The sequence below is a fragment of the Typopeltis vanoorti genome, chromosome 3, assembly GCF_054136105.1.
Source record: "Typopeltis vanoorti isolate ZY-2024b chromosome 3, IOZ_Tvanoo_1.0, whole genome shotgun sequence".
NCBI lineage: Eukaryota > Metazoa > Arthropoda > Arachnida > Uropygi > Thelyphonidae > Typopeltis > Typopeltis vanoorti.
The window spans coordinates 64,481,111-64,505,477 of record NC_143551.1 but is presented as its reverse complement, the minus strand read 5'-3'; the positions used below and the strand labels follow the sequence as shown (position 1 = coordinate 64,505,477).

At 33.7% G+C, this 24,367-nt stretch overlaps 1 protein-coding gene across 1 annotated transcript in view; it reads left to right on the top strand.

The window, feature by feature from the left end:
• The window catches only part of Bap55 (Brahma associated protein 55kD), a 146,816-nt gene that overhangs the window by 15,882 nt on the left and 106,567 nt on the right, over positions 1-24,367 (top strand). The window contains exon 3 of the mRNA XM_090415661.1: positions 13,826-14,006. Within this exon, the coding sequence (XP_090271787.1) occupies positions 13,826-14,006 (181 nt within the window). The remainder of the gene's footprint in view (positions 1-13,825; positions 14,007-24,367) is intronic.

Genomic DNA, 24,367 nt, shown 5'->3' with positions numbered 1-24,367 from the left:
AATATTATTCCTATCTTTTAACCAGACTAGATGAAAAAAATTGTGAGAAAAGACCTGTTTTGCAGATTAAAAAAAATCATCTTTCATCAGGACAATGCACTTGCCCACAAAGGTGTTAGGAAAATTAAGAGATCTGCATGAATTGTTGGAACATCCACCCTATTTCCCAGATTTGACTCCCTCTGACTTCTGCCTATTTGCAAAACTAAAACTCTTCCTCGCTGGTCAGCGTTTTTTTTCGAATCAAGAGATGATTACAGTTGTAGAGGGGTATTTTGCAGATCTTACTGAGAACCACTACAGGGATGGGATAATGGCACTGGAACATCACTGGAATAAATGTATTAGTCTTAAAGGAGATTATCTTGAAAGATAAAAATAATTTTGAAATTAAAAGTCATTTTTTCATTAGGCTGAGAACTTTTCAGACCACCCTCATTAATAGTGGAAGGTGTTCTCTCTTTAGATTTTTTTTTTTTTATTTGTTAATAAAGGTATTCCTCAGGTTTCTTATTTTACCCATCCTCTTCTTTATACATATAAAAATTTTCTGCTCTCACTAACCTTGAACCTGTTCACAGTTTTACTGATGATAGCACCACTGGTGAGCTATGGAAATTTTAACAAAAGGCTTGCATCATCGAGCAAAAAAAAAAAGCCTAACTTAACTCTTATAATATTTATATTGTGACTTTGTAGAGCTTCTGACAGATATGATAATTCCTGTAGGATATCAATCATTAATGCTAGATCTTTTAAAAATTCCAAATTGAGAAGTCAGTTTAAAAAGCCCTTATATTTATTGTTCAATGCAAAATGCTTGCATAAAGCTGGGTAATTTCTCCACAAAGCAAGAGCCACGTTTGTAAACTGCAAGCTGCCCATTGTGATCCAAACACATGGCGATCTTTAAAATTTCGATACTAAGGTCTTTTGCAATCGTATTTAATTCTTGTTAATTTTTGGTGATTGATGATAAAAAGCATATAATTTATCCATAAATATTTCAAAATGATTTCAGAAAATCGATATGAATTTAAAGTAGCAATTATAGTAGCACGTATACGTTCCATGGTGGTATTTTCTAGTTCAACAAGATTATTAAACAAGAAGAACAAGGGGCTCGCAAATTTGAGAAAAATTTAACTAAGGGCTCGTGCGAGCCCCCTTATAGCTCACCACTGGATAGCACTCTTACTCATCTCACTCACTTAATAAATCCTGCAATTCAAACATCCCAAGCTTCAAGATAATCTATGATAAGTGCATGAACACTGATCTTCAAGTCATCCTGCAACAGGACAACAACCTAGTCACCATCAGTGCTTCCAAAACCAATTTTTATGTATTATGTCACAGTTTTTACCTTAGTTCTTCTCTACTTACTATTGATAATGCTCAACTTAATAGTCAAGACGAGATTCTCTCTCTTCTTGGACTGACTTACTCCTAGTCTTTCCTGGCATAATCATGACTTCTACAGCATTTTCTGCTTCCAGAAAAGTTTGTATACGTTTTTGCTCAAGACAGTACTTCTCTCCCATCCAGTTGTTGCTTAGTCTGTACAGATATCTGCCAACATTGGAATACTGCAACATTTGGGATAATGCACCTGACTTCTCAAAAAACCTTTGTTGCAGTCCAGAAGAGAGCAGTTTAGTAGACTGATGACCCTCTCTCTCTATTTCTCTCTCTCTCTCTCACTCACACTCTTTCTTCAGCCACAATCTCACAGGTGGTCAGCTTTCTGCATTGTATCTCTTCTACAGATATTTCCATGTTCACTGTTCAGCAGAACTAGCATTCATTAGCCTTCCCCATTTCTGCTGAACTTATAAAAACATGAGCAACAGCTGCCTGAATCTTTTACATTTCAATTGCAGACTTACTGAACCTCCTCTCAGTCATCTTTTATTCCATCTATCTCAGTTCTGTGGAACAGCTTTCTCCATTTCTTGGAGTATTTTCCAAGGATTAGCTCTAAGAATTATACCAACATGTTACTTTGCTGTTGAACACAGTCCACACATAGCATTTATTTGCTATAGACCTTGTGGCCCCTTGTGTGTGGAAGCAGTAAAAAAAATTAGTTAATTAAATAAACCCTCAATTTAACAGACTAATAGGGGCTAAGGGGTGTCCATTGAATAGAAAGTTCGTTAAATCACGAATTTTTTAAAATAAAAATATCTGTAATAACATTATACTGCAATATTAGCACTGTAATAACAAAAAAATTGTTTTACACACAATTTTTAACACAATTTTCACACTTTTAGATAAGTTAATGTGAAGTTAATGTTTGATGTTGAGGTGCTTGGTTTAGGTAATCCTACTTTGAAAAAAACTATTAAGTTCTTTTTAACTTTTGAATTCTGCTGTTTTTTTATAATTAACTCCCTAAAATTACGAAAATGTGTGTAATAAAACTGCCACAGAAAGTCATGCCACGCGACTAAAGAACCAATTACAGTGTGATTGGTGTGATTACGTCCTAATCATTCGCCGAACATGTTTTATGAGTGGTGACTCATTTATGTCGGCTAATTTACCAGTGTTTTTCCAACATATGATGGCCTATTCGCCAAAATTTGTTAAAAATAACAGGAAATTAATAACAAATAAAAAACTTGTTAATTTAATTTTAAGGAAATCTTGCTTAAAAGCATTTTAAAATTAACAGGGTATTAATTTTCACATGTGACATATGGACTGGAAATTTTGTCTGTTAAATCCGAAGTCCATTAAATGGAGGGTTTATTGTAAATAAACATAAGCAGTTGCTTAAATGTGAATAGGCAGATGGTTAAAGAGAGACTTATTAGCTATAAAAAAAAAAATATATGCAGTAATATTAATAGTGAAACAAAAACAGTATTGTAGAGGGCAAACTACTAGAAGAACAGAATAGATTCCAAAAAGGCCGATTTTGCATAGACTCAGTTTTTACCCTAAAATTATTAATTGAAAAGAGAAGAGAATTTCAAAAAGAAACACATGTTGCCTTCATTGACTTTGAAAAAGCTTTTGATAAAATTAATAGACAAAAATTATTTAAAATATTAACTAATCTAAATATATCAAACCAGCTCACATAGTCTATTCAAGAAATATACATAGTAAATAAAATAGCAGTCAAATTAGAACAAATATCAGAATAGAATGACATATAATAGGAGTATGGCAATAGAAAAACAGAAACAACATATTTTTCATTCATCTTTTATGATTGACTTAACCTGCTTAATGTTGTTAATGTTTTAATTTACATCACTGGCAGTACAGACAGGCTAAAGGTGTGAGAAGGGTGTTGTAAGTGATGAAGTGGGTACTCTTTCCTCTCTTGCACCAAACAAAGTTAGTGATGACATTGCTATTGTAACAGCTATTTGGAAATTTCTAAAGATTGCTGTTAAGCTGATTATATGGAACTGACAAGTACAAATCAAAGTGGTTTCAAGTGCTGATTCACTCATTATTCGAGATTTGAAGGATCCTCGAAAAAAGTAAAGCATGTAAAACACATTGGCAACTTTGCAGATTAGAAGGAACAGTGCAAGAAATTCTTGGAGCTTGTCAGTTTGTTGGCTGTGCAATAGATGGATACCTTTCACATGATATGACATGACAGATAAAATCAGTGATATAGAACTAGAACTTCGAGACAAATGAAATAGAACTGTTAGTGGTTTGAAGTAGCGGGATGATTCTGTTCTGAACTCATTTATACTAGTGCATATAGCAGTAAGAAAGTGCATAATTATATGTTTCAATTTTTCAGCAAGCATTTTAGGACAACTTGGAGATGTGCTTGATCTCCAAACTCACATAATTCACTTAAGATGTAGTTTTTAAAAATGTGTCAAATGTAAAGTAATGAACAATATAATTTGGCCCTCTTTTTTTGCATATTAGACCATGTAAAGGTAACTATGGTCAGCTTTCACTATTATAGCAAACTCTAGGGACTACAGTTATAGTGAATAGTTTGGTGCAGTGAATTTCCTTAGCATTGTGCTTATGGGTTTTGGTGCTTTTTAATAGTTGGTTATATAAGTGAGTTTGCTATAAAATGCTGTAGTGAATCGATTGTACCCTGTGTTGTGGATACATGCATACCACTGATTTTCTGTCCCTTTGTTCTAAATTCTTGCCAGATTACTGTTTTGCCAAACCAACAGAGGTCACCTAATAATAAGTCATCAGTACAACTCTACTCACATTCCCCTTCCCTAAAACACCATGGACTGTTAGAAACAACAAATTTTGTAAAAAGAAACAAACAAACAAATGTAAAATAAATGTTTGGTGATTAAATGAAATACATTAATATAAATGATACAGTTTCAATATTATTATTATTCATCAATATTAATATCGAATTTTCATTATCAATATTAATATCGAATTTTCATTATCAATATTAATATCAATTATATAATATTATTATTTAGTATTATTTCAACATTAATATAAATGATAGAGCTGTTTCAGGAAGATTTGGTCTTGGACGTAGGAATGAAAGAGAAAAGTAATTAATAGAATTTTGTATACATAGATAGTTATAGCAAATGCCATATTTCAAGTTCCAAAAAGAAGATGGAAAGTGCTTGGGGATTCAAATAGATTATATATTGGTCAAGAAAAGATACAGAAGCCAAATAAAAAACTGCAAAAGCTATCCAGGTGCCAACATCAGTAGTGACCATAACCTTGTCTTAATGAAAACATAACTGAAACATAGGAAATAAATCCAAAGAGACAAACCAATAAAATGGAATCTTGAAAAATTAAAGAGCAAAGAAGTAAAGAGAAGATACCAAGAGGCAACTGATCACAACATTCCAGAAAACATAAATAGTCAGAATAATATTGAAAACCAATGGAATATGATTAAAGATTATATTACAAATGTCAAATCAATTATTAAAAACGGAAAAAAAAAACATTGGATGAAATACTTGGCCTTATGGATGAAAGAAGAAAATATAAAAATGCTGTTAAAGAAGATGTGGCCAAATACAAATATCTTAAAAAATCAAATTACAAGAAAATGTAGAAAAGCCAAAAAAGAATACCTGGAAGAACAATATAATAACATAGATGAACTATTTAAAAAAAAAAAAACAGAGAGAGAGAGAGCCTATAAAGAAATTAACAAATTGACTTTCAAATTTAATAAGAATAGCAAAAACACAATGCCATCAAAGACGAAAATGGAAAATTACTCATAGAATCTGAGGATATATTAATGGAAGAATTATCTTGAAAATCTCTATAATTGCAACAAACTAGATGTTGAGATTAGCATAGAAAATCAAAATGAAGATAATCTAGAACTCCCAATAATGCGAGAAGAATTTAATAAAGCACTATCTGAAATGAGTAAGGGAAAAAGTACAGGTGTAAACATATTCCTATAAAACTACTACAAAATCTAGGTGATGAGACAAAAACTTTACTCTATCAATTAATAGCCCAAATCTATGATAGAGGAGAAATACCAAAGGAGTTTATGAAATCAACTATAATACCAATACCAAAAAAGAATAATGCCAATAAATGCAGCCAATTTGAACAATAGCTTTAATCCCACATGGTAGCAAATTTCTGCTAAAAATTATTCAAAATAGAATTTATTCAAAAATAGGTTGTTTACTGGATGAAGACCAGTTTGGATTTAGAAAGAATAAAGGAACAAGAGAGGCAATACTCTGTTTAAGAACAATAATAGAGAGAAGAATATACTTTAGTAAAAATATTTACATTTGCTTCCTTGATTTAGAGAAAGCATTTGATAAAGTAAACCAGCAAATACTCCTAAATTGTCTAACTAATATCGGCATAGACTTGAGGGATAGGAAAATAATTTATCAAATTTATAAAAATCGAAACGGACTGATTAAAATCAATGATAAGGAGAAAATAATATATAAAGGAGTGGAGTAAGACAAGAATGTATACTTTCACCATGTTTATTTAATTTATATATTGAAAATGCCATTCAGGAAACTAGCAGCATAAAGATAAATGGTATTTTCATTTTACATTTTCTGAAGTTATTATTTAGTAATTCTAGTATTGTTTGTAATGTTCTTCTGTTTTCTGCTACAAGGGCTATGAGATTTGCTGATGACATAGCCCTTGTAGCAGAAAACAGAAGAACATTACAAACAATACTAGAATTACTAAATAATAACTTCAGAAAATGTAAAATGAAAATAAACACAGATAAGACTAAAATCCTTGTTACAGGCAAAACCCTTATCTATATAGAGAATATAGACATCAGCAGGAAACAAATAAAACGAGTAAAAAGCTTTAAATACTTAGGAAGCCTAATAACAGAAGATGGCAGAACAAGAGAAGACATAAGATCAAGAATGAACAATGCAAAAGCCCAATTTTCTAAGATGAAAAGCATTTTAACAGGAAACCTCAACCTACAATCAAAAAAAAAAATTAATAAAAACATTGATAGGGAGCATCACACTGTATGGATGTGAAACCTGGATTCTGGGCAGAGAAGACATAAAAAGATTAGAGGCTTTTGAAATGTGGTACTGGTGCCACATGAACAAAATAAAATGGACAGAAAAAAAAAATCAAACAAACAAGTCCTAAATAAACTGATTTTTTGAAGGTCATCTTCATTCTGATCATCTGCATACAGCATTGTATTGAAAACAGTTCTTCTGGTTAACCGAATACCTTGTTTTATTGTTGTTTTCCATATTTTAATAATCTGATCAGTATATATATTGAATAGAGTTGTAGATAAGCTACATCCATGTCTGACACCTTGATTAATTTCAGTTTCTTCTGTTAATTTATTACCTAACTGTATTGTTGTATCTTTATATAAATTTTGTATGGCTTTTACCAAATGTAATGTATATCCTTGTTTTTCCATTATATTCCATAATTTTTCTCTGTGTATTTTATCAAAAGCAGCCTCATAAAGGCCAGATGAGTCTCTAATTAAAGTTTCGTCTTTTTTCAGTAATTTGTTTTAACACATAAATATTGTCTATATGTGATCTTCCACATCTGAAACCATTTTGTTCTTCTGAGAGTAGATTGTTTGCCATATTTCCAGGCTTTTTTTCGGGATTTTACTGTACATTTTTTAACCTGTATTTAATAAACTTCTTCTCTGTAATTTCCACAGTCATCTCTGTCTCCTTTCTTAAATATAGATATAGTCTTAACTTATGACCACTCTAATCTGGTTTATTTTCTATTTTTTTGATACCTTTATTGCTTCTTTTATTTCTAATCTAATTGGTTCTATATCAGAGCTGATTTCTTCATTATTATTTTCTGTTATTAAATTTGGGTCATACCATTTCCTTTATTTCATTTTCTATATCTGTGTTCCAGATTTTTAATGTTTTTCTTTTTAATATTTTATTTTTCTTTCCAAGTACTTCAGAGGATGCTTTTTATATAAACTTTGTATAGCTTTTACCATATGTAAAAGCTGCACATTTTGGTAAAAGCTTTACATTTTTATTAAAGTTTTTCATTCTTCTATATCTTCATTGATTTTGGTTTCTTTTAGGTAATATGTTAATTGTGATCAATATCGCATTCTAATGCTTTATTCTTGTAATAGATATACTTTGCTATTTCTTGTTTTTTCTTATTTACTTCCTTTCTCCACACTTGAGGTCATTGGTGCAGGTATTAAATGCAAATTGTATGAAAAATGTGAAAAATTATTTAATCAAAAACAGTATAAATGAAAACAGGTTTATTAATTGCCAAACGCGCGCGCACACACACACACACACACAGTGTTTCCAAAGTGGTGACATTTACTGGGATTGTAGAATTAATTCACAAAAGTTTGGAGGTTGAGGACAACCTGGATTACTTTCAGTTGATATTGCAAAGGCAGGGGACATCTTGAAGTGAAGTTGTTTAATGTGCTTTGATCTTTCCTTGTGTAATGAAGTTTTTATGTAGTTTCCACCCACAAAAGGTTAATGCAAACCTATAATACGTTTATATTGTTAAACATTAGTAAATGGTATATGAGATATTTTGTAAAATGGTACGATGATGGTAATGGTAAGATATTTTGTAAATGAGATATTTTCCATTTACATTATATTTACATTCACCATGTGGGTGGGTGGGCTAAGAATTTTTTTATTCATTTTTTTAATTGGTCCAGAAACCTGCTCAGAGACCAAACATGGAACTTTTTCAAGCGACTTAGCTCCAGTAAGCAGGGTGGAATTCAAACCCATAGCATGTTGTTGAGAGCAGATGCACTAACCACTCAGCCATCCAGGCTGCAATGTGGTTAATGTGTTTTGATCTTTCCCTGTGTAATTTTTCTTACACAAATGAAAATTTATTAGCTCTTCTTCTGTCATGAAGATGCATTGCTGTAGCTCTTTGATTATCAACTTAGTTAACTTGTCAGTAGTAGGTTTTATCTATATGTTTCATTTTCATCATTGTTGTCTTCATCACTTTCATTGTTTTTATCAGGATTCAGAATAATACAAATTTCACAGTCAGTATAGTGATGAACAACGGGTGCTTCTTTATCAGTGTTCATTCACTCAACTAGATTTTCTTCATTAAGCCTACCAGATTTTAAGAATTATCATATGTCAAGACAGATAACAACTTATGATAGCATTTCTTTACTGTTGATGCTTGTACCTTCTTCCAGGCACTAGCAACAAACCAAAGCATGTCTTTCATGTTAAATTATTTAATAAATGTATCTTCAGTTCAGTTTTTGGGGTGAGCTGAACTGTTGTCCAGAATGAGAAGAATTGTCTTGATTAAGCCTACCAGCTATACTCTGCAGCAGGACCCTTCATCATTTTTTGCATACCTCACCAACTCATGAACAACTTTTTTTCCTTTAATACATTAAAGAAAATTTAATACATTATTTTCATAAGAAGAATTATCATATGTCAAGACAGACAACAACTTATGACAGCATTTATTTACTGTTGATGCTTGTACCTTCTTCCAGGCACTAGCAACAAACCAAAGCATATCTTTCATGTTAAATTATTTAATAAATGTATCTTTCAGAATGAGAAGAATTTTGAAGACTTCAAGCACAAAAAAAAAAAATACAAACCATTCTAACATAATTTCATTGGTAATCCTAATAAAGTCATTTTACACGAATTATGGACTCTAAAACTGAACTGAAGATACATTTATGTTGGGAAATTAAAATAATTAAAATAATTATTTTAATTTCCCAACGTTTCGACCTTCATATTAAGGTCATCAACTGGAGTATACACACATATATATGGACAAGCTAAATTACATTTCATATAGTATGCTGAAGAGACAGTGATTTGATCAACTGTTATTCTGCTGCCTGACCTCTAGTGAAAATAAAATAAAAATTAAAAAAAAAAATTACAATAAATAAATAAATAAAATAAAATAAATTAACTATATCAAAGCTATATTCTATTTAAGACAACATCAGAGAAACATTCTTTCATATAGATAATTTTGTTACAGTAAAAATGATGTCCTAATTTAACATGACAATTATTATATTAGATTTAGGATCCTGAATTAATTATGGTCTTATTTGTAATTAACTCTTAGGGAGAAGGTTAAGTGGGGTTAGAATATGTGCTTTCCATATGCTTGGGATTTTTAGACCATCATTATTGTTAAAATTAGGGTGAGTGATAAGAATATCACAGGCCTTAAATTTATGTTCATACCATGTAAACAACAGGTGCTTTTCCAGTCAATTCTATGTAAAGTGTTCAGGGCTGAACAGAAAGACCAGCTTGACCATAGTTATTATTATTATGTGACACCTCCAGGGAGTCCAAATACTCATCGAGAGAGGGCACCTACTCTACAACTCTTTCTACTCTAAGCTCATTCTAACCACAACTAACTACACATCTATGTATAATTAATTGAATGCCATCTACTGCCCATCACTAGTATTTCCACAGGCAATCACAAACATCCACGTCCACTGCAGGATTCGAACCCACAGCCTTTTGGCTGGAGAGCAGATATGCTAACCTATCAGCCAACCAGGCTGGCTAATTATTATATTTAATGTGTTGTTTGTGTTCCTTTTTTCTGATAGAAATTGTGCATCCTGTTCCCCCCCTATACAGGGCAAATTAGTGCAATGAATACGGTATACTCCAGGGCAGGCCAGCGGAGGAAGTGGATCCTGGATAAGTTGAATAAGTTCTGTAATTTTGCAGGAGGTTTAAAGGTATCTTTAAGGTTGTATTTTTGTAATAATCTGTTTATTTTGTCTGATATCCCTTTAATGTATGGAATGGTTACAGTTTTATTGTAGTCTTGTTTATTTTTGTTTTTAAGTGAGGTCTTGTACAGAATTTTGTTGATAGTATTTTGTCTGTAACCATTTTTTAGGAAGTAATTACTGGTAACTTTTAATTCATCTTTAAATGCTTGTTCATTGGAGCAAATCTTCAAAGCCCTGTTTTTTTAGTGTATTAATTACCCCTAGTTTTTGTGTTCGGTGGTAGTAAGAGTTTTTGTGTATATATTGGCCAATATGTGTCTGTTTCCAGTAAACAGTGAAGAAAGGACTGCCAGAAAGAAGACCTGTGACAAGTGTATCTAGAAACGGAAGTGTGTTCTTCTTTTCAATCTCAGTTGTGAATTGTATGCGTTTGTGTTGTTTGTTTAGATGACTGAGGAAAGTGTCTGCCTGCTGGCCATTGGGCCAGATAGAGAAAAAATTATCAACAAAAACCAGACTTTGGGTTTTAAAGGAGAAGGATCTAGAGCACATTGCTCAAAATGTTCCATGTAAAAGTTAGAAGTGGGGGGGATAATGGTGAGTCCATGGCTGTGCCTTCTTTTTGTAGGTAGAAAGTGTTTTGCCACACAAAATAGTTGCCAGAACGTAGTACACGTGCAAAGAGCACTGTGATATCTGGAGGGAATTTGTCCTATAATAGAAGGATTGGGACATTTGTGAAGAGGAGAGAGATGTCAAAACTAATATGATTTTGTTTTGACTTTGATTTTGTTTACAAAGTGTTTGTGTTTTTAATAAAATGACCTACCAACTCCTTGAGTGTTGATCGCTAGTTTCTTGGCTAGGTGATAATTGGGGCTGTCTGTATCTTCGACTATCGACTGGAGTAGTGTGTTTTGTTTGTGAATCTTTGGTAGACCGTAAATTCTAGGGAAACGAGTGTAGTGCAGAATTAATTTTTTAACAGTATCTTTGGGCCATGTGGTGACTGATTTAAGTAGCTTCTCCATTTTCTTTTTTATTTGGTTATTCGATAAAGCCACCTTTAAATCTCCTTCAAAATTAAAGAACTTACTCAGGATGCAAAATTCCTATCAGAAAAAAGGAACACAAACGACGCATTAAATATAATAACTATGGTCAAGCTGTTTTTTTCTGATTAGCCCTGGACATTTTTACATATAATGGAAAAGCACCAGTTGTTTACATCGTGCCAAAACATGGTATAAACGTAAATTTAAGGAGACCTGTGAGATTCTTATCAATCACCCTAATTTTAACAATAATGATGGTCTAAAAATCCCAAGCATATGGAAAGCACATATTCTACCCCCACTTAACCTTCTCCCTAAGAGTTAATTATAAATAAGACAATAGGTAATTCAGGATCAAAAATCTAATATAACAATTATCATGTTAACTTAGGACATCGTTTTTAATGTAACAAAACTATCTACATGAAAGAATGTTTCTCTGATGTTACCTTAAATAGAATATAGCTTTGATGTAGTTAATTTATTTTATTTCATTTATTTATTGTAATTTTTTTTTTTTTAAATTTTATTTTATTTTATTTTCTCTAGAGGTCAGGCCAGTAGAATAACCATTGATCAAATCATTGTCTCTTCAGCCTACTATGTGAAATGTAATTTAGCTTGTCTCTGTATATAAAAAAAAAAAAAAAAATCAGCTAACGCCTTTTTATTCCCGTATACGGGGAGTAGGCGAGGCCATTTAGCCCTATCTAACTTTTGGAGACTGAGTGGGCAGTTCAATCTCCACTGGTACCAATCAGAGATAGATGGCCCAAGGCTATCACTAATTAAACGGTACTCAGTGAAGAGAGACGGCTCAAATGTGCCGCCATCTCGTGGTCCCTAACCCTAACACAATATATTTAATGTCTGAAATAATGTGAGTTCTACGGTCGATTTTCTTGAGTTTACAGGACGAAAAACCCGAGTTTCCGGGAGGAAAAACCTGCTTGCCCGTGCCAGAGATCGACTAACTCGGGAACCGGTCGAAAAAAGGCTTAGAAAAATTTCCTCTAGTCGCCGACTAGACTCGAAACCAAGTCTTCCTTCGTGCGGCCAAGCGCCGTGGTTGACAAACGCCACATCCACTGAGCTACACAGTCTCTGTATATATATGTGTATACTCCAGATGATGACCGTTGGGAAATTAAAATAATTATTTATAACACAGTTGTAGAGTCTATAATTTGTGTAAAATGAATGCTGATCACTGTGTAACATTACTATTATTATTATTATTATTATTATTATTACTATTACTACGGGCTACTCCAGGGAGTCCTTAGACTCATCGAGGGAGGCCCTAAACATCATGTTCACACAACTGTTCAACATTCTCACAGTATCTATCATACCTTGCCTTGAACTCGCTCACTGTCATAGCACCCACAACAGACTCTGGCAGCTTATTCCACTCATTTACCACTCTAAAAGTAAAGAACCCAGCTCTAACACCCCTGCTAACCATGCTCTTGCCCAGCTTCCATGGGTGTCCCCTAGTTCTCCCACCACCAGTCCTGATCTCAAAAATATCCTCTGAATTAATCCTATAGAATCCTTTTAGCAATTTGAATGTCTCAATCATATCTCCCCTTTTCCGCCTATCAACTAGTTTCTGCAACCCACAAATCTTCAACCTGTTCTCATATGGTTCATTCCATAGACCTGCTATCATCTTAGTCACTCGCCTCTGGATCCTCTCCACCTCCTCCCCATCAAGAAGGAACCGAGGTGACCAAATCTGGGCACAGTAGTCTAGATGAGGTCTTATCAGGACTCGGTACAGAGGTACAATAACTTGCTTGTCTCTGCTCGTCAAGGTATTTTTCAACAACCAAGTGAGTTGATGAGCTGATTTAGCTACTTTCGCAATGTGCCCCCTAAACTTCATCTCCCTATCCACCAACACTCCCAAGTCCCTGGCCTCATCAATCTCTTGGAGTACAGTTCCACCAATATGGTATACTGCTGCTAATCTTTTCACTCCGAAATGCATAACCTTACATTTTGTCACATTAAATTGACATCCATTCTCCTTAGTCCAGAACTCCAATCTATCTAAGTCATCTTGCAAGACTTTGACATCTTCTGCGTTCACTATCGCCCTACCCAACTTTGCATCATCAGCGAACAAATGAACTGTCCCACTTAGACCCTTCCCTATATCGTTAATGAACAGATTAAACAGCAGTGGTCCAAGAACAGAACCCTGTGGCATACCACTAGTCACAGGCCGTCTTTTGGACTCTACTCCTGAATAAACTACTCTTTGATATCTCTCCATCAACCACCCAGCTATCCATCTCACCAACCCTATATCCATTCCCATATGTTGTAGTTTACGGATTAGAATTCCATGTGGTATCCTGTCAAACGCCTTTGCCATGTCCAGCAGTATCACTGTAAACCCAGAATATGTGCTTTCCATTAAAGGAAAGGATTCCTAATAAAGTGGCCACTCATTGTATTATACAAATGCACACAGTACATATTTAGTTTTTTTTACTTTATTTTCATGTCATAGGCAGACATTCCTAGTATGATTGGAGTCATGGAGGAGCAGATTGCAGAAGCAATGGAGGTGGATAATGTCAGTAGCCAACCAAACGAGAACTCGATACAAAAGAAGTATTTTATAGATACTACGAGTATTCATGTAACAAGAAAAGGAATGGAAATGACAACATTTTTGAAGGATGGAATGAGTAAGATATCTTTTTATAAACTTAAAAATAAATTATAAGCTAATTAATTTAGATTATTACTATGGTTAATGCAATATACTTGTAAAGACATCTGCATCGTAAAAAAATTATTTATTTTTAATGTTTAACAACTATTATGACACACTTTCTGTGATATACCAAATGCTCCATATTTTTTAATAATTTTTTTTATATCAACCCCCCCCCCACACACACACAAGAGGTTTCAAAATCTATAACACAACAGTACCATGTGTGGGCAAGTGATTAGAAGGAAGAAAGCTATCTGTTAATGTGTTTCTTGAAAGAGTTGAAGGGTGTGTGTGTGTGTGTTAGAGAGGAAGAGAAACTGTGTGTGTGTTTTATGTGTATATATATATATAGAGAGAGAGAGAAGACTCTTCCTAAATGTGGAATGAAGGAAGGAAAAGAATGAGGAGTTGGTTCAATGAGTTTGGAACTGAGGTATATGGATGCTGATCAAGCAGCAGTTGCCCAAGTTTGTACATGATCAGAAGGATGAATAGTTGGAGCCAGTTCACCAGAGCAGCATCCGTAGAAATACCTGTAGAAATGACATAATACGGATAAACAGTGCCTATGGGGGAAAGTGACTGGAGGGGGGGTCATTGAGAAAAAGGTAATCTATTAAGCAAATAGCTCTCTTCTGGATACACTCTAGCATTGCTCTGTATAATGTTCCATTTTCTACATGTAACTGTATTTATTTATTTTTATTTTTTATTTTTTGAGCACCTTTTCATATATCTACAATATTTCAATACAAATCCTTATGTTCCTATGATTTCTAACAAACCATATCCTTCCCAATTTTCTTTTCTACAATTTTTTTTTTAACCTCTTGTCAAATATGCATACATATTATGCATTGACCTTATCTCGAACAATTATTATGGAAATTCCTCTAATAATGGTAACATTCAGATTTAGTTTTATATAGATGGGTAATCAATCTTTCAACTTGAGATATCTTGAATTCAACCTTCTGATTAGGCATTCTGAATTATGCAGTATGGCCACATAAAACTGTGTTGTGCTTTTATGCTTTCATATTTGCACATTTCTAGTCAGCTCTTATCTGCTTCTGCTACCTTTTAATATTTCATCTTTTTGATGCCTTTTTCTACCTCAAGTGTTTGACTGCATTTCTCTTGCATATTTTCTACCACTTTTCTCTTCTGGCTACATCACCATCATTTAAGAAGCCTTTCAAAGTTAATTATCCAGACATCTGTATCTTCAATTTTTATGTTACTGTTATTCTCTATTTATAGCAGATGGCCAGCAAATTCCTAATTGGGGAAAAAAATTAAAAAAATCAATAAATATTAATAAAATAACATGATAATATATACTGCCTAAATTTAAACAGATCTGAGGGGTTTTAGTTATCCTCTTTATGGGAAATATCATTATATCAGTCTTCTGTAAATTCCTAATTATTATTTTGTTAATATTAATATTTATTTATTTAAATTAGGAATTTTCTGAATGCGTGCTGTCTTACTTACATTGTAGTGGCACTTTTTAAATTAATTCTTTTATTGCATTTTATGCTGTGTTCCATTGTTAATGGACTGGGATGCATTCAATACTTAAGCAGAAAGTTTACATTGATTAAAATAATTTCCATGTAAGTTTGAGTTTCCATTTTTAATTTCTACTTGTAAGCTTTTTCAATAACATTCAACATTTTGCCTCCTTTGTTTGTATTTATTTTCTGCATTCTTATTGGTCTTCCCATGAATTTTGTTTAACTACTTTTATGCGTACACTTAGCTTTCTTACTTACTTTTCCTTCTTTTTTTTTTTTTTTTTTTGTTGTTGTTGTTGTATTCTCTTAGGGCATCTGCTCACTTATTTCCTAGGAATTTGCAATATGCTTTCTTCTTTTTTAGGACTGCTTCTTTAACTTCTTATATCCAACATGTCCTTGCAAACAACTTCATCATATGCCTTCTAGGCTGAGTCAGTCAATGTTTTCTTCATAGTTTGCCAGTGAGTTCTCATTGGCTTAGTTATTGTTTATGAAAAATGTTATCCTAGAATAAAACTGAAGAGTTATTTATTGACTGTTTTCTTAGTTGAAATTAATTGCTTTGAACAATAGCCTTCATTTGCTTTTGGGATTCTTTGTAATCCTCCCTGTATGACTTTCGATGCTCATTTAAATACAGTGGTATCCGATACTTAATGATGTTTTAATTGGTAAATTTTTGCAATTTTTATTTGATCTCTACTGTTTCGGTTATTTATATGATTTCGCTGTCTTAAAATTTCTTTGAAAAATATACATTTCATTTGGTCATTGACTCCTAATTTTTTGTTACATTAACCAAATAATTTTGTTATTTATTATTTCATTATGGAATAGAGTACAGAGATTTCTATTGAAATTTATTTCACTAAGCAAATACAATTGACTATCACTGTGTCTGGATTTTCCTGTGAAGGTAACTTTGTTATAGTAGCATTTACTATAGTGAGAATTGGCTGCATATATTGTGTATTTTTCAATATTTTTTCATAATGAAAATTAATTTATTGATTTATAAGTTGTAATTCATTTAACTTCTTTTGCTGTATGTGGATTATCATGAGACATAGCTTCATGTACAATAATATAACTCCAGGTTTCAACTCATATTATGCTTGTAGATAGATGAAATATATCAAATAATTTATATTTGATTTATTTCATTTTTTATTGTTTATGTTAACTTTAAGTTATTACTTTAACATAGTAGTTGTCTCTGTAATTTATTATAATGAATGCTGATCATGTAACTATGAAAGAAAAGAAATTATGTGTAAACATATCATCTCTAGTAGGGTGGTTAGACATTACTAAATTAAAACTGAATATACACCTTTCTATAAAATTATGTGATATCTTCAGAGGGTCTAAAATACAGAAAGATTAATTAATACTCAAATAACTGTACAATAATTAAGCAAGTGATGGTGATATCAGGTTTTTTTTACTAGTCTTTTTTAAACCATCACATTTCTACAATTAAATGAATGTACCATAGGCATTATTTCTTTATTATTTATATGGTAATCAAAATTGCACCTGACAGCATGGTGTTGGCTAATGGAATTAGATTCGAACTTTTCACTGTTGAGACTGGATTGCAAAAAATAGATACCCTTTGTTAGATCTTGAATGAGGACTCTTTCAAGAAAAGAATCATTCATTCAAGATTTAACTAAAACACAATACTAAGTAAGAAAATACTTGTATTATTGGCAAAGTAAGAATATTATATGAGAGAACATGTCACATTTTCTTTAGAAAATGAAAATTAGAAAAAATTGCATATTTAAACACAAATATATTGTTTAAAGCTTTAATGTTAAATTGTGCTCTATACGAGGACATGTATCTAAGTGCTAAGAAAAGTCCAAAGGTTGCTTGCTGACCTCCGCCGATGACGTAAACCCCGAGGCAGAGGCACTTGTGGAAAGTGAATGGAATTCACATTCCACGAAAAGAACGCTCATTGAGGAGCAGAAATGTGACACCACTTCGTAAGAGCGAATAGGGAGGTGCCTTGAATAAGATTCGAAGGCAGAAAGAGGGTACTACGAAGGAGGATAAAAGCGAGTTCAGGCTTGTTTGAAGCTCTCTCTCTTTATTATTATTATTATTATTATTTTGCCTTCTTGTTGTTGCCTGTTCCTGTGTTCTCGTGCGGACCAGCGATGCTGATGATCGGAAGGAAGCTTGACAATGACTACAACCTTTCCCCATTGCTGACTGACGCGAGTCGGACAAGCCTATTCACGAGGTGACGGCAGGTTTCCAATTCGGGCCATCGGTAAAGTTTTACCGATGTGAGATAGCAAAGGATTCCCCTTTGATAGTGGTCGAGCTAACAACAGCACACCATGAGATGAGCGTGTGTCCAGCAAAGAAAATGCCCCATTTGTGACCAACACGTGATTTCTACTTGGCGGCAACCTACCGTAGCAGAAAGATATCCCCACAAAAGGACGGGCGAAAGAATCACGATATCATCACATCAGGGTGGTAAAATACTAAAACCTTTTCTTTTATCTATGTAATAATTAGTTTTAGATGAAAGAAGGAACAAGAATTTTGACTAGGAGGAAAGAGAACTTTATAGTGACCATGTGCATTGATTTATTAACTGTATTGGACTGGTAGTCTGAGAACTTATGATTGTGCAGTTCTTAATCTAATGTGAAGGAGTAAAATGACAGAAAATTTAGTTTACAAGTTGACTTATGTTTTGTGCTATATGTGGATTTAATTTACCCATGGAATGTGAAGAGCATACTTGTCAGTTTGAACATTTCTTACTTGCTTAACTAGTGATTTAGTAATGATAAAAATGTGATTAGCCTTAGTGTTAAACTTAATTGTAATCTCTTTGACCATTTAATAAACATGTTTTTCTATCTGAGCATGAGACTGATTTTACCACTCATAAATCCACAGACCTATGCATAAGGGGAATATAAAGGAAGTTAAGAGCAATTTAGGTCATGACTTCATGCTAAGATTACTTTAAGCTACTTAATTCTTTTAATAAGGTAATGTGACCTCTGGGAATCTTTCTTTGGACAAGAATATTCTGTCCTAAAGCTCTGACTGGCACAGCTAAAACAAACAAATATCGTCAGAGCTTGAAAAGGGAAACGGATCCCAGAGAGATAGTTTAGAGATTCATTCTTAGTTGGCACAGGAAAGATAATAGTAGCAAATTTATAGAAAACCAATGACGTAACACCTTTCATCCTGTTTAATTCAGCTTTAGAAAAATGTATTAAAGAAATTGCAAAATATAACATGAGTAGAATAGTAATATTACAATATGCAGATGGTATTTGCTTAGCTGAAGAAAATGCTGAAGACATTAGAATAAATGAAGTCAGAAAACTCAAAATATCAAATATGAAAAGTATGTAAAAACAAGCAGGTAAATGACAATTTGCTATTCAAATCTGATGAAATTATAATATTATTTACTTTCTATAATAAAATTAATACAAAAATACAAACTTAAATAGATATTGTATACAAACTAGAATAAATGATATAGTGATTTTATCGTTCATTACATCATTTATTATCTTCCAATATTGTCCCAAACAGAATTAAATAAATTAAATGCATATCTCTACTTTAATTAAATTAAATTAAGTAGAAATATGCAAGGTATTCATTAAACTAATTGTTCTATTTTAAGAAGTAACCTGAACCATAACAGAACAAGATTTTAACAAAAAAACACAGATCTTTGAAATTAAAATCATTAGATTAGTCATTGGATCTCCAAGAGTTAACACAACTGTAAAATGGAGAATAGGATATAATCACAGGTTATATGCCAGTCTGGTTGACTGAGTGGTTAGCGTATCCATTCTCCAGCCAAAAGGCTGCGGGTTTGAATCCTGCCATGGACATGGATGTTTGTGATTGTCTGTGAAAATACTAGTGGTGGTGGTGGTGGTGGTGGTGGATTGAGTGTCTGGAGACAGAGTGGTAGAGTAGGTGCCTTCCCTCTATGAGTCTTTGGACTCCCCGGAGGTGTCACATAAAATAATAATAATAATAATATCATTTGCATGAATTCCCCCACTACTAACTGATGAAATCAGAACTTGCAGGTGAGATAGCTTAAGAGAGAGAATGGTTGAACAATTTTTCAGCTGAGAACTGATGTGAGGAGACCTAGAGGAAGACTAGTGATGCTGGGAGGATAACATCCGAAAAGATTTGGCTGAGATGCAGATTCTGGATTGGAAGAGCTAAGGACAGGAAATAGTGGAACTACAAGGAGAAGATGAAAGCTAGAAGAAGAAGAAGAAATAGTACCATAAGCATATGTCTCATGGCTTTATTTAGTGTTGGAAAGATGTTGCCAAGCATCAAGAGTCCATTGAAATGATCATATCATCACTACCATGAACCATAACCAGGAATTAAACTTGCAAAATGTCCTGATAAAGAGTTAGAGTCCGAAGGACTATGGCTTTACTAGACCTTGGCTATACGCCTCCGTAGCGCAATTGGAAGAACGACGGTACATTGCGCCCTTCGATTGGAATAGGCCTAAGTTCGATTCTCGTTGTGATGGGAGGAATCTTTATGTGGACTTTTTCAATCAAAGGTGAGTTAGCCGATCTCATACGGAGGTAGCAGGGTTTTTTCTCCCGGAAACTCGGGTTTTCATCCTGCATACAGACAAATCGGCCCTTCAGAACACACGCAATTTACAGACAAAAAATACTACTTGTGGTGGTGGGCGGTAGATGGTGTTGATTGATAGTAGAGATTCGGCGTAGTGGTGGAGACAGTTGTATAGTAGGTGTCCTCCCGCGATGAGTCTTCGGACTCCTTGGAGGTGTCATGAATAATAACCAGGAATTAAACTTACAAAATGTCCTGATAAAGAGTTATAGTCTGAAGGACTAAGGCTATTTATTATTTTCAAAACCTGAAAATGATGAATATTTATTTATTTTTCTGGTGAATGGGATGTATAGGAAAACCTCGCTTAACGTGATTAATTAATCCATCACTTAATGCACGATAAGCAAAATCACATTAAGCAAATACAGTAAACAATAGGAATAATTATAATTCATCCATCAGCATAAATTTGAAGAAAAAAAATTGTCTAATCTATATTAGAGGAAAAATCATCAAAGTTAATAAAAATCAATTACTAAAATTTTTATTTAATATCTAAACATTTGATTGAGCTACTTTTTTTACAAAATAAATTAAGTAAAGATGTTTGAATAGTGTTCAACTTTTTCATCTTGTCATGGGATTGAGGTGTTTAAGGGTCAAAGGTCATATATATGGGGTGCTTAAGGGTCAAAGCTGTATAACTGAGAGGAGACCTCCACATAGCCTTTCAAGGAATGCGGAGAACCGACCAGGGCTTCTGACCTAATGTCCAATCCTCACCATCTCGTGGTGCACCCTGTTGGGTATCTACCTGGATATTGAATGAACGAGGATGGGCTGGCAATTTGGGATTTAGCCGACCAAATTGTATTCTTATTGGCTTAAACCAAAATACAAAATGATGGTACAATATGACAAAATTTCATGCCAGCTGGGGTGTCGCCCGGTTAACCAAGGCCCCCGTTGTTTTCGCCAGGGAACCAGGGCGAACAGCGAAAAGTCAGCTACTGGAACAAATCTGAAAACAAACCCCAACTCAAAATCACCAAAGTTAAAGATTGGTACTATCAACATAAGAAGCCTGAATGGCAAAGAAATGGAGCTAGCTGGGGAATTAGATAAGTACCAGATCGACATAATAGGGGTGACTGAAACAAAAAAGACCAAACTCGTGAGATCTTTCTGAGCAATAAATACAAAATGTCATATTCAGGCAATGACCATCAAGAAAAAGAAGGAGTAGCCATAGTATTCAACACAAAATACGAGGCTAATCTTCTTGAATGGCAGTCAGTCTCAAGTAGAGTAATGTGGGCAAATATGAGAATGGGGAACTGGACAATGAGACTTATTTGTGCCTATGGTCCCACAGAAGGTTCTACTAAAGTAGAAGTGGAGGAATTTTTTGAGGCTTTAGAAAAAGCAACTGACACAATGAAAAGTCGGTCCTTGTTGGGGATCTAAATAGCAGAGTAGGAAGTGATTGTCAGACATACAAAAATGTTTTGGGAAAATTTGGAGAAAAGACCAAAGCAATAATAATGACAAATACATGTTGGATTTCTGCTCAGGACATGGACTGGTTATTACTAACACCATGTTTCAACATAAAAATGTGCATAAATTCACATGGAGAGAAGAGGCAAGGAATAAGAAAAGTCTCATTGACTATTATTGTTGATAGTGATGTTTTCCCACTGGTGCAGGACATCAGAGTGTACAGAGGATTTGAAATTGGAAGCAATCACTATTTAGTCTTGAGCAGGATAAAATTGAATTTCGTACTGAAAATAATATGCAAGAAAGTTTTAAAGCGAATAAAAGTTGAGCAGCTCTCAGATGTGAACTGTAGACTAAAATACACAAAGATTATTGAAGAAAAAATGAAAGAGTTTGAGAACAGGAACCAAACCTTGGAGATTCAATGGCAAGCCTTGAAGAAAACATTGATTGATTCAGCCAGAGAGGCATGTGGTGAAGTTGTCTGCAAGGATAGAAAAATTAGAACTTTATGGTGGACACAGGAAGTTAAAGACGCAGTGAAGGAAAAGAAGAAAGCCTATCAAAAGTTCCTGGCAAATAAGGCAGCTTGTGCTCTTAGAGAATATAGAGACAAAAGTAAGAAAGCTAAACACAGTGTAAAACTGGCTAAACGAAAGTCATGAGAGGACGTTGGCAAGAACATAGAAAATAAATATCAAGAGGGTGGCAAAATATTCTGGAGGTTGTTGAAGAAGCTTAGGAATGGAGGAAAGAGTGCTGTAAAAGGAGTTAGAGATGATAAAGATGACATGAAAACAGTAGAAAAAGATATCCTTGAAGTATGGAGTAATTACTTTGAAAAACTGCTAAATGAAACAAGCAGTGATGACAGCACAGTGGTAAAAAACATTGACTAGGCATGCAGTCAGGAATACATATCCATACTTGAAGTAGAAAAAGCCATCAAAGGCTTGAAATGTGGAAAGGCAGCAGTGGTATAAAAGTCTTACAGTGGCTACACTGCATAGTTCAGAATGCCTGTACAGAGGGACGAATTTCAGATGATTGGAGTAGAGCTCTCATAGTACCCATATATAAAAAGGGAAATAAAACTGAATGTGAGAATTACAGAGGTATATTCCTACGAGTGTTCCTGGTAAGACATATGCAAGTCTGCTTGAGAAACAGTTGAAAAGAATTGTGGAAGAAAAGCTTGGTGAAGAACAGGCTGCATTCAGTTCAAATAGAGGCTGTCAGGATCAGATCTTCACTTTACAATAAATAGTGGAGAAATCATGGGAATATAACAAAGATCTGTATTTAAGTTTTGTCGATTTGGAAAAGGCATATAACAAGGTGCCAAGAGAAAAGCTATTCAATATGCTACAGTTATATGGTATCAATGTTGCATTATATCAAGCAATATTTAGTCTTTATTTGAGTTGTAAGTCAGCTGTTAGAATTGAAGGAAGTACAGGAAGATGGTTTAATGTTAAATCTTGTGTGAGACAAGGATGTGCATTATCCCCTCTGTTATTCATTATCTATATGGATCATATTATGAAGGAAAGTGGTATTAAACATGATATCAAAATTGGAGATGATAAAGTCAGCTTTATGTGGACGATGTTATACTTCTAAATAAATCCACTACAAGTCTGCAAGATTCTCTGACTAAATTGAATAACTGTTGTAATAGATATGGTATGAAGGTCAGCAATAAAAAGACAAAGACAATGAAAATAGGCAGAATCATTGAAAATGTCAACTGTGTTGTGAAAGGAGAACCTGTGGAACAAGTAAAACATTTCAGCCACTTAGGCATAATTTTTAGTGAAGATGGTAAATTAAATATGGAAATAGACAACAGAATCAACAAAGCTGGTATGCTAGGAAGTCAATTGAATAAATTCATATTGAATAAGAGAGAAATTAGTTGGAACACTAAATTAGCTGTATACAAGCCAGTGTTCAAACCAGTTTTAACTTATGAATCTGAGAGCCGGATCAGAAGTAAAACACTTGACCAAAGACTAGAGACCGCAGATATGAGAGTTCTGAGAAAGATTAGAGGCATGAACAAATGGCATCAATGGCAATATCATATTAAAAAGAAGATTATTAGGAAAGAATGTGACATTGGCAGCATTCAGGAATGCATTAGCAGAGCTAATCTCAGGTGGTATGGTCACTTAAACTGAATGGGCGAGGAAAGATTAGCAAAACAAGTGTTCTCTGTCAGGTTGGAAGGAAAACAATCCAGAGGGAGACCAAGATATAGGTGGATTGATACGGTAAAAAGTGCCTTAGACGAAAGAAATATAAGATCTGATAATGTTGGCATCTTGACAAGTAACAGACTGATTTGGAGGAAAATTGTAGATTGGAAGTTAGTAATGATGTAAATTTTTCATGTAGTACTATGATATCCTGTACACCCCTTGAGGGTACATGGCAGGAATTTGATGATGATGATGATGGCAATTGCTTTATCAAGATTTCGGCAGACTTTGAAGTTTCGTTCCAGGATCAGCATCAAACAAAATTTCCTTAGCATGCTCAGTGTGATTGAAGACTAGCTCAAGTTCTTTTGTAGTTAGCTTCTTAGTCGTGACATTCTCTTCTTGTTTGCACTCCTTATCTTCTTCATATGCATGTTGTTCTTCTAGTTGAAGGAGATCATTCTCAC